This window comes from Mirounga angustirostris, unplaced genomic scaffold (assembly GCF_029215605.1).
Source record: "Mirounga angustirostris isolate CCGP_5_RB_7025 unplaced genomic scaffold, mMirAng1.0.hap1 SCAF_7, whole genome shotgun sequence".
NCBI classification, from domain to species: Eukaryota; Metazoa; Chordata; class Mammalia; order Carnivora; family Phocidae; genus Mirounga; species Mirounga angustirostris.
The window spans coordinates 63,016,600-63,028,727 of NW_026991715.1; the positions used below are offsets into that span (position 1 = coordinate 63,016,600).

The window sequence follows — 12,128 nt, forward strand, 5'->3', positions numbered from 1 at the left end:
TTCAGCAAGGTCATCAGCACAGAGCAAGAGTAGGGAAAAGATGTTGGAAGAGAGAGGATAAGGTGTGGAATCATCTAGAATAACACTTTTTAAATTTTTTTTTAGAATAACACTATTTAAATAGTATTATTTAATACTCACTATGTGCCACATACTGTTTAGGTGCCTTACATTTATTAACTCATTTAATTCTTATAACACTAAAAGGTGAATATTTTTATTATCCCCGTTTTACTGAGGGATAGTGCCTTAGTCCATTCAGCTACTCTAACAAAATACTGTAGACTGGGTGGTATATAAATAACAGAAATTTATTTCTTGCCGTTCTGGAGATTGGGAAGTCCAAGATCAAGGTGCTGGCAGATTTGGTATCTGGTGAGAGCTTACTTCTTGGTTCATAGACAGCTCTCTTTGCTATAACCTTAAATAGTAGAAGGGCCAAGGCAGCTCTTTGGGGGTTCTATTTTATTTGTTCGCTTCTTTGTTTTTTCCGTTTTATTGAGATATAACTGACATACTGGGTTCTTTTTATAAGGGCCCTAATCCCATTCATGAAGACTGCACTCTTCTGACTTAGTCATCTCCCAAAGGCCCCATCTACTAATAACATCCCTGGGGAACAGGTTTCAATATATGAGTTTTACCTCCTAAACTAGAAGTGTGGGAGGATAGTTTGACAAGACAATATAGGAATGTTGAACAGTTCTGAGGGCCCATTTGACACTGTAGTTAGAAAGTTGTATCAGTCAGCATGATTTTGTGTATTCTTCAGATTCATTCAATATAATGACTTAGTAGGTGGAGAGTTGGTTTTAACAGGGCTGGCGGTGGAATCTAGTCCCGTGAATGTGATGGAGGAAGGACAAGGGAGTTGAGAGTGATTGCAAGGAAAGGGTTACAGTGAACCATGAGATTGAAGCTAGAGGAGTAAACAGCTGGGAATAGTCAGAACACTTCTGAAGACCTGGCCCTACCAGATAGGAGAAATTTCTATGAAGCTAAGTAAGATAGTTTTAGTACAGAAGTAGGTAAATTGACCAATGAATAGAATAGAGAGGCCAGCAAGAGACTCATGAATGTAGAATATTATTAAATAACAGAATTAGATGTCGGATCATGTATAAAGGGAGGACTGATGGAGCTGCACAAAATCTGGTTACTCAAAGTAAACTGGATCACCATGTCAGGCTAGGAACAAAATCAACTCCAGACAGATTGAGGACCTACATGTCAACAACAAAAATTTTAATTTCTTGATAGAAAACAAAGATGAATATCTTCATGAACTTGGGAAAGGAAGATATTTCTGAATGGGATAAGGAGAAATGAATTACTGAATTACCTACAGTAAGGGACAAGGAAGGACTCGGCTGTATTGCTTAGGGACAGACTTCAGAATAACTATGATACTATCGTGTTTTCTGGGAGGTATTTTTTAAAGATAATTTTAGAGAGAGAGAGGCAGAGGGATAGGGAGAGAGAATCTTAAGCAGGCTCCACACTCAGTGTGGAGCCTGACACAGGGCTTGATCTCACAACCCTGACATCATTACCTGAGCCAAAATCAAGAGTTGGATGCTTAACCGACTGACTGAGCCACCCAGGTGCCCCTCTTCTGAGTTTTAATAATTGCTTCATAAAGCTGTTCAAACTTTCTGTTATGCACTTTATTCTGAATGTGATGAATATATGAATGGTTATATATGTTGTTGGGAATTGAATTCAATTTCATTAGGAAATGTAATACTATTCAAGTTATTTATTCTTGAGTGAGTTTTAGTAATGTGTACCTTTCAAGGAAAGTGTCCATTTTGTCTAAGTTGTCAAATGTATGGCCATAAAGTTATTTGTAATATTCCTTTATAATCCTTTTAATATCTATAGATTCATAGTGATGTCTCATCTTCCATTCCTGATACTGGTAAGTTGTGTCTTCCCTCTTTTTCTTGGTCTGCTAGAAATTTATTAATCTTGTTGATCTGTTCAAAGAACCAGCTTTTGCTTTAACTGATTTTCTCTATTTCTCTATTTTCAATTTTATTGATTTCTGATCTTTTGTGTATTATATACTTTCTTCTGCTTGTTTTGGATTTAAATTTGCTCTTCTTTTTCCAGGTTTTCAAAGTGAAAGCTTAGGCCATTGATCTGAGACTTTTGTTCTTTTCTGTATATTTAATGGTATAAATATCTAAGCACTGCTTGAGCTGCATGCCATGAGTTTTGGTATGTTATATTCTATTTTTTTTTTTTTGTAGATTTTATTCATTCATTTGAAAAAGAGAGAGCGAGCCTGAGCAGGAGGAGGGGCAGAGGGAGAGGGACAAGCAGACTCCCTGCTGAGCAGGGAGCCTAGCACACGTCTGATCCCAGGACTCTCTGAGATCATGACCTCAGCCGTAGTCAAATGCTTAACCAACTGAGCTACCCAGGCACCCCTGTTATATTCTAATCTGAATTTGATTCAAAACATTTACTAACTTCCCCTTTGAACAGTGGATTATTTAAAATTGTGTTTCTTAATTTCCAAATATTTGGGGACTTTCCAAATATCTGTGTTGTTCATCTCTTTTTCTTTCTTTCTTTCTTTTTTTTTTTTTAAAGATTTTATTTATTTGACAGAGAGAGAGATAATGAGAGCAGGAACACAAGCAGGGGGAGTGGGAGAGGGAGAAGCAGGCTTCCCGTGGAGCAGGGAGCCCGGTGTGGGGCTCGATCCCAGGATCCTGGGATCATGATCTGAGCCGAAGGCAGATGCTTAATGACTGAGTCACCCAGGTGCCCCTGTGTTATTTATTTCTAGTTTAATTCCATTATGATCTAAGAACAGACATTTTCTTTTACTTTAAAAAATTTTTGTTGAGGTTTGCTTTATAGCCCAGAATATAGTCACGCATGGTGAATGTTCCATGTACGCTTGAAAAGAAAATATTTTCTGCTGATATTGGGAAGAATGTTTTATAAGTGTTAATTAGCCCATAGTGGTTGATAGTGCAGTTCAGGTCTTCTGCGTCCTGTATTCAAGATGATAATAGTGATGAGAGGTGGGAGTGGGGATCATAGTTGGATGTTGGGTTATGGTTTATTTTAGGTAGTGAGTTTAATTATTATATTATTATAAAAACAAGTAACAAATGATGCGTAAACTGATGGTCAGAGTGTGTTATGAATGAAGGATTTTGATTACTATGGCTAAGAAAAGGAAAAAAAAAAGGATTTCATTTTTGTTTTTGGAGTTTTGAGTTTTTCATTTCCTGATAAAGCATTTATTACTTAATTTGAAGCCTGAAAAGAGAAGGGATTTTCTTTGACCTTGGGCCTAAATTTCTTAAAAGGGCCCTAACCAAGAATCGGGTTTAGGAATTAGAGGGAAAAAAAGAAGGCTGCCATGACTGAAGCATAGCAAGTTGGCAGGAGACTAGAGGGAGGTGAAGTTAGAGACTTGGACAGGGCCACCTCAAGTCCAACTTGCAGGCCAGGATAAGGGATTTGCACTTTATTATGAATGTGATGAGAAGCCGGCCACTGAAGGGCATCAAGTAAGAGAGTGACAAGATCTGATCTACATTTTTTTAAGAAGATTTGTGTATTTATTTTAGAGAGAGAGGGAGCATGTGTGCATGGTCAGGGAGCAGGGGGAGGGGCAGAGGGACAGGGAGAGAGTGGGAGAGAAGCAGACTCCCCACTGAGCGGGAGCCCAACGCAGGGCTTGATCTCACAACCTTGAGTTCGTGACCTGAGCCAAAATCAAGAGTCACACGCTTAACTGACTGAGCCACCCAGGCACCCTGATCTGATCTACATTTTTAAAATATCATGGTGCCTGCCATGAAAGGGCACTCTGAAGGGGCAAGAGAAGACTTGGTTTATCCAAAGAGGGGACCAACTCAATAGCACTGGTCATTGGAGATGAAGAGATGTCGTAAAATTCCCAGTATAATTTGGACATCGATCATGATGGAAAGAGCAAAATCACTGACATCACCAGCACCACCGTCTGTAATAGGGTTTTGAGAACTATTTAGGTGCCAGGCATAGGACTTCACATGCCTAATTTTTTTTCGTCCTCAAAACAGCACCTGTGTGGTAGGTGCTATTATTAGTCCTGTCTTACAGAGAGGAAGTTGAAACTTAAAGAAGTTAACTTACTTAACCAGAGCATGTTTGTTCATTTCCAGATTAGTTATAAAAGCAAAATCTTGATTTTTAAGGAATTTAGAAAAAACTTTAATGAATGTTAAGTAAATAAGGCACAAAATTAATGAAAATAATTTTCTAGCCAGCAAAGTATCAGGAAAAGTAAAGGATACAGTTCTTAAGATTACAGTATTCTTATTATAAGTTGCAACATGACATCTATAGTTTGTCAGAGGCATATGAAAACTGATAGACACTTTGTTATGAAAGAATTGTGTTTGGTAATTCTTGAGGTGTTGGGGAAGTAGGGACAAGAAGGAGAACAAGTGTTTCCCTTTTCTAGTATTTCTTTCTGAGTAAAAGGAGTTAAATTAGTGTAACTCCTTATTTCTCTGCCAGTTTACCCATTCTGTGCCAGCTATGGATGACATCTGTGGTAAATTAGGAAAAATAGTCTAGGTATGTTCAGCTCTTTTTTCCTTTTTGAGACCCAGCCTCGCCATGGAGTATACCTTTCCCGTTTCTTCTGGGGTAGGCCTCTCTTCCTTCTTGAGAGCCCACTGCTGCCAAACCAAACCATGGTTTGGTTACAGTCCATTTTGTTTCTGCACTAAGTTTTGTCTGCCTTCTTGGCCTTTCACAGTAATGAGGGTGGTATTTTGGTCTCTACTTGTCTTACCCCTTGTTTTATTTTTCAGTTGGTTTAGCACTCAGGTGGGGCGGGGAGGTATTATTTGACTTATCTCAGAGTCCCCCATCCCCCTAACTAAGAAAAAAGATTGGTCTTCATAAATTAGATCAGTTGATGAGATTTACGTCAAGGATGATGCTGATTCTTTGTACCATATGAAAGAGAAGTTAGCTTTTTGGCGAGAGCAGCCAAGGGTTTTAACAATGTTGACAATTTATATTGGAGCATTTAGAATAGTTAGAAATGACTCCAAGTGTTTTAACTATAAAAATTGAGGTATTAGTTGCTATGGAAATGTGACAAGTTGAAACAACAGCTTTAAGTGAGAAAGAAGAAGCAGTAAGAATAAGACCGATGATTCCATGCTCTGTAAAACTACTAGTGATGAATGTTGAGTGCTTCATTTTACCTGATTAAATTATTAAACACAGTTTTTCCCTTATCCAAAATGAATGAGATTTCTTATCCTCTCATTGTAGCTACTTCTGGTGCAGTGAATATTTCTTCTCATATCTATTCCGGGGGGAACTAAAGAAATATGTGTGTATTACCATATAAACGTAACAATATTCAAGCCTGGTCTTTAAAATCTTTTTATTATAATTAAACCTCTGTGTAGGATCTAGGGGGGATTGACAACACTGTTCTTTGATGCCCTTTGTGAAGTTCCTGGAAGGGAGTTATCATTTTAATATGCATATTGAAAGTTATTCTCCAGGTATTCTCTAACTTGGCTGAGAACCAAACAAAAGAAAATAGGCTTTTATTTCAGCAGGGACCTTTGAGTTGTAAGAAATAATAAGAGATAATTTTACTCACTAGGAACAGAAAGATAATTTCTTTCACTCAGTATAATATTAGGTTTAAAATCTCATTCCCTGGAGAGATTTAAAGAATCCGGTATATGGGCCAGATCTGTGCTCTCTGAGGACCAACTGCTCTTCAGTGATGGGGAGTGGCCAGGGGTCAGTCTTTCAGCTTTTGCATTCCGTGGTAAAATGAAATTTCACTAGGACTATTTCTAGAGTATTTAAATGTGATAATGTATAAGTTATTGTAATATAAATATAAAAACTCCTATAAAAGTAAATGTGCATTTTTATATCACTAAAACGTTATTTCTTAAAGGACTTTAAGGTAAAACAGGATTTTCCCCCCTTAAATTAAAAGAAAAAAAGAACGAGAGAAAAAGGAGTGAGGAACTAGAGGAAGAGAGGAAGAAAAGAAATGAGGGGTCCTGGGTTTATATAGGTACAAAAAGGACAGGAGTAATTTTTCCACCGATTTAACACTGTTGGTTCTAGCAGTCATTACTGATTATTAAGATAACCCAAATGAATAAATCTGTATCCATTTCATAGATATGTTCATTTTTCATTTTTAAAGTAATGTTTATTCAATTTATTTAAACTAAAATAAAAACAGAAAAACCCAGTTTACCCATTTTTCCTATCCTCCACTACCCTGTGCCCCTGGTAACCACCAGTCTGTTCTCTGTATCTATGAGCTTGGTTGTTTTGTTTTGTTTTTTACATTCCACATACAAGAGAGATTATATGGCATTTGTCTTTCTCTAACTTATTTCACTTTGCTTAATGCCCTTGAGGTCCATCCCTGTTGCTGCAAATGGAAAGATTTCATTCTTTTTTATGGCTGAATAGTATTCCATTGTGTATAATATTCCATATAAATATACCATAATTTCTTTATCCATTTATTCATCATAGTTAAACACCTCCCAACAACAAATATGTAGAAACATACATAGACGTGTGTGTTAAATTAGATGCCTGCCCCTCAGGTCAAGGTTTTAATATAAGCAGGTGAGCTTTCTTTACTATAAGTCTGGATGTGATCAGCTGCCTCTGAGCTGGGCCGTGGAGTGAGTCCATCTGAGTGAAAGAGCCCTTCAAGGGCCATTTCTTAGATCACTACTGTCTTGTGGGTTTTGAACATGAACCCCACTGGTTTTCAAATGATGTTTTGGGAGTTCATCTCTCAAGTACATGTCTTAAAGGTTGAGGTGTCCAGTATGGAATTCAAACTCTTTACTACTCAGGGAGCAGCTCTGGGTTTGAGTTCCCCCCGGGTTTGGGTTGCCACACCTGGGGTGGTGTCCCAGCCTCTCCTACACACTTTGATTTGGTTTTCTTCTTTGCCTGATGTGTAATCATCACTCAGCCAGGCTTTAGGTTTTTTTTTTTAAATAGGAACTTGTTCCATATGTAGTGGTAGACTCAGCATGTCTGTGGGAGGAAATGAGTTGAAGATCTTAGAACATAACCATCTTAAAACCAGAACTCCACTATGAGTATCATTTTTCATAGTATGGAATGCTCATTTGCCAATGAGTATTTTAAGTTTACTCGGATAGGTTTTTTAAGTTAAAATTTCCAATGATATTAAAATTTCCAAACTTATGTTAACTATTTAGAAGACAACATCTTGGATTTGTAGCAGGTAGTTATATACAATGCTCTCTTTGAAACTAAGTGTGCTTATTAATTTTTGTCCAAAGAATCTGTTTTGCACTTATTATAAATGATGGCCTGAACTGTAGGACAACATCAAAATAGCACATATTCTCAATATGAGTTTTACTTTAGTGAATTAAAACTCGGTCTCTGGTGAGGTGGGGACCTGCATGTTCCTAATGAGCATTTTTGAGCGTGTTGGAGGCCTTTTCTTCCTTAGGACCCAGGTCTGGTAGGTTCTCCCTAATACTTAAACCTCCTTTCCTAGTCCATGCCTCTAATTATCACACTAAATTTGGTAGTTAGTAAACCCTTATAATAAAGTTTCTTTTGCACTGTAACTAACAGAAACCCATTTCAGGCTGTGTTAAGAACAAAAGGCAAGTTACTGGAAGGACACTGGGATAAGTCATAGACTTCGGTAGCAAAAGATACATACTGACCTCATGAGAGAGTAGAATCAGGAATTGGAAAGCCACTTCAAACTCTTCGAAAGAGTTCATTATGTCTCATTTCTTATCTCTTCATCTATTATATAACTGCCTCCCTCTACCCCTCAGCTATTGCTTGGAGTGGAGGTGCGGCCATTATCAGTGGAGGTCACCAGATTGCTATGTGAAACATTCCAGGTGTTTACCCCAGCAGTTATGTGCTCACATTTCTGTACATCACTGGGCTAGGAGCCTCATGGGGGTGAGGCCTAGGTCTTTTTCATCTTGTATTCCTGGCATGTAGCATACAGCAATGAATATTTGTCTAATGAACAAATTTATGAAAGAGCAGGACTCTTGTCTCAGCTTAGCTTGAGAACCAAGAACATAAATATATGCCATAATTTGGTATATTATTTGTGTTCCAAGAAGTCAAAGGGGAATCAAAAGTAAGAAAAATTAACATTTAAATCAAAAGCACTTATTTCATTTACTAACCTGATTCTAATCAACTCGGAAGTTGATTTGATGAAAATTAGGAGAAATCATGGCAGCAATCAGGCTCTGAACCTAATAAAGCGCCTGTATTAGTCTGGATTCTCCAGAGAAAACCAAATATATATATATCCATACATGTGCATATGAAATTAATCCTAAATAATCCTAAATTAATTCTATATATGATTTATTATAGGAGTTGGCTCATGCAGTTATGAAGGCTGAGAAATTCCAGTATCTGTTGTCAGCAAGCTGGAGACCCAGGAGAGCCAATGGTATAGTTCCAGTCTTAGTGAGTCTGAAGGCAGGAGAAGACTGAATTCCCTGCTTCAAGACAGGTAGAGAAAGTGAAGTCTCCCTTACTCCACTTTTTTATTCTATTCAGACCTTCAATGGATTGGATGAAGCACACTCATATTGGGGAAGGTGATATGCTTTACTCAGTCTACTGATACAAATACTAATCTCATTTAGGAACACTGTCAGAGACACAGCCAGAATAATGTTTAACCAAATACCTAGGCACCTTGTGTCCCAGTCAAGTTGACATATATTAACCATCACAGAGTCGCACCCCCTATAAGGGGCAAGAAGTACATAGGCTGGTATTTTGCTAATGAGCTGATGTAACTTGGATTTTGTATATTTGCATTTTCAAGCTATGGAATTTGATGAAATACTTGAATTAGTTGATTTTCTAGTTACGTTTGCCTAAATACTCAGGCCCTGGGAGTCACGACCATGTGGCATGAAGTAAGAATTAATTATGTGACATTTTTGATAGGCTTATTCATTACCCTGTACATTTTATTGAGCATCATCTAGGACCAGCAGTAGCTAAGGCTCTAGGTGTATCAGTTAGTTAGATGCAGTCCCTGCTGTCTTGGAGCAGGCCTTCCAGTGAAGAAACACACTGTAGATAGGTAACAAGAAAATATATGTCTCATACAAAGGTGATATATGTTATGATGAGGGTGAACAGAATGCAGGGAGAGTTAGAAGGGTATGAGGTGATCTCTACAGATGGAACAATATGTACAGTTACTGAGGTGCAAAAAAGTTGGCATGTGGAAGGTATTGAGAAAAATCGAAGCCAGTGTGCTGGAACATGGTACGGAGAAGGGTTGCATAAAATGAAGCAAGAGAGACCAGCAAGAGCCAGATCATGCAGGTCTTTGAAGGAGGTGGATGGATTTGGATTTTGAATCAGTGTGCTAAGACCATTGTGATTGATATGAACATTTGACTACTGTGATTTTTGGTCTGAGAGCATTTGGATGATTAGAGACTGTGGTCTGGCAAATGCTAGTTGTTCTTTCAGGCAAATATTATAATTAAGTCAGAGACATTTTTTTTTCCTTATGATAATACAGTTCTATATGATCACATATGATATTGGGAAGATAAATCTGTGATACTCAGATTTTCAGGTCACAGTAATATATCATAAATCAGAAAATGAAGCAAACACAAGGTATTTTCAGTTGAAAAGAAGGCAGCATGGATGTACAATCTCCTGTTCTCTCATGAAAACTGTTGGGATATTTTCCACGCCCCTCTGCATTTTCTGCATATCTTATGCGTGAGTCACTAACTGTTTTTTTGTTTTGGAATATCTTTAGGATGCATGTATAGTGAACGGCCTTGAAAGGTAGAAATAGTGTCTCCCTCTTACAAAGGGCAGGTTTACTTACAGCCTTGGAAACTCAGGGTTTCTGTCCTGAAATGAAACCCACTGTGTGTACAAGCATCCATGTGGGCCCAGCTGTATTGCTCTATGAGCAAGGGAAATTGACGCAATATACTGATGCTCATGCTACTTGCTTCTGTGTGAGTAATGGAGTTCTTTGTGTCTGACCCAGAGTCTGTGTCTTCCGCCAGCATCCGTGAAACTGGCAGCTACCTTCTTAGCTTATCAATTAGTTAAATGTCATACCCTTCACAGTTCTGGACAGGGACCCTTCAGCCATCTGAGCAGGGAAGTGTAATGCCAGGCAGGTGATATCCTAGCGCTTTACAGCCTGCAAGTTATCACATTAACATTTTTGTCACTGCTTTTCTCTAAAGTCACAAGATGAGCTATTCTCTGACAACCACATCTTAAGTGTGACTTCTGATTTAAAATACATCTGTGAAACTTACTAGCTACTAATTATTTTACCTTAAATATTCTTTTTTTTTAAAAGATTTTATTTATTTATTTATTAGAGAGAGAGCACAAGCAGGGGGAGCGGCAGGCAGAGGGAGAAGCAGGCTCCCGCTGAGCAGGGAGCCTGATGCGGGACTCGATCCCAGGACGCTGGGATCATGACCTGAGCTGAAGGCAGATGCTTAACTATCTGAGTCACCCAGGTGCCCCTACCTTAAATATTCTTAACAAGTGGAAGAAAATGTCAACAACAGAAAGATTGCTATGTTGAAATTTTAGGATGATCAAGTCATAGAATATATTAAAATGAAATTGAAAGTGATTTAAAATTAAAAATTTTGTATACGTTTGTGTGCCTGAAAATATAACTGAAGCATATTTCCGTGGAAGGATTGTTACATGATAAGCACTAAGGAGCTTACACTCTGGTTTGTGTTAACAGAATCATTATTATTGCAGTGCGTGTCTTCACGGGCTTGGTTTCTTACCTTCCCCTGACCAGAAATTTGAGGAGCAATTGGTCAGACACTGCTGCCACTGCCATGGGAGACTATGAGGTATTGCTCTGGCAGCTGGAGGAAATATTTTATATTTGTACTGTCCAGTACAATGGCCCCTAGCCATGGGTGGTTACTGACCACTTGAGATTTTGGTTAGTTCGAATTGGGATGTACATAAATGTAAATTATATACCATATTTCAGACTTAGAGCAGAAAAAGAAAGTAAAATATCTCATTAATAATTATGTTTGAAATAATATTTAAATATGTTAGGTTAAAGAAAAAAATATTAAAACTAATTTTACCCCTGGCTTGTACTTCTTTCAGTGTGGCTACTAGAAAATTTTAAATTACATACACAGCTCTCAGTATATTTCTGTTGAACAATGCTATTCTAAATCCTTGCTACTCACAGGACATTCGGCAGGCAAGCAGCATCAGCATCATGTGGAAGCCTGTGAGAAACAGAGAAGCTCTCGCCCCACCCCAGACCTACTGGATCAGAATTTGCATTTTAACAAAATCTCACATGATTTGTATGCATGTTAAAATTTGAGTAGCAGAAAGCTCTAAGACAAGGATTGCCAGATTTAGCAAATAAAAATACAAGATTTCTGGTTAAATTTAATTTCAATAAACAACAAATGATTTTTTAAGTATAGTATGTCTAAATATTGCATGGAATGTACTTATTATTAAAATTATTGCTTTTTTGAAATTCAGATGTTACTGGGTGTCCTGTATTTTATTTGGCAAACCTGCCTAAGACTAAGCTCCTCCTTTCCAGACCTGTCTTGCTACCTGAAATTCCACATAATCAGGAAAAAGGCAGAAAGGTAAAAGACATGGCGGGTGGAAGTTGGGTAAAATGAAAGAACAGAGAAGAAAAGGAAATACAATGGGAAGTAGGAATAAGATGGGCATGGAAAAGCAACATTGATAGTGGTGACTTTTTCTATTTTATAATATTTCTTAGCATCTTTCTTTGTTATTTCTCCATCTCCACCCCCTAGCCCCCCCACCCCTATCCCTAGTCATTGCGCTTTCATCACCTCTTCTCATTTAGGGCTCCTTAGAGCTATGTTAGAAGATGGTGTGTGTGCAAAGTGGATAGTAAGGAAGGGGAAGTATGTCCTTTGGGTCAAGTCCCTAGACTTCCAATAATCCATCATCTCTGAAATGTCACTTACAAATAGCCCCTTTCAGCTACCAGTACTTTGCCATTAAAGAGATCAAGGTTCTTAAGTACC

General features: G+C 37.9%; 1 protein-coding gene across 2 annotated transcripts in view; it reads left to right on the forward strand.

Annotated features, from left to right (window-relative positions):
- The first annotated feature begins 3,670 nt into the window (after positions 1-3,670).
- Positions 3,671-12,128, forward strand: part of LOC123859612 (V-type proton ATPase subunit S1-like protein) — a 36,532-nt gene continuing 28,074 nt past the window's right edge. The window contains exons 1-2 of one of the 2 annotated variants that reach the window (XM_045897705.3): positions 3,671-8,566; positions 11,602-11,714. In XM_045897705.3, the coding sequence (XP_045753661.1) occupies positions 11,602-11,714 (113 nt within the window). In that variant the 5' untranslated portion in view covers positions 3,671-8,566. Of the gene's footprint in view, positions 8,567-11,601; positions 11,715-12,128 lie in introns of those variants that run through there. The other variant, XM_064596321.1, reaches the window with a different exon arrangement.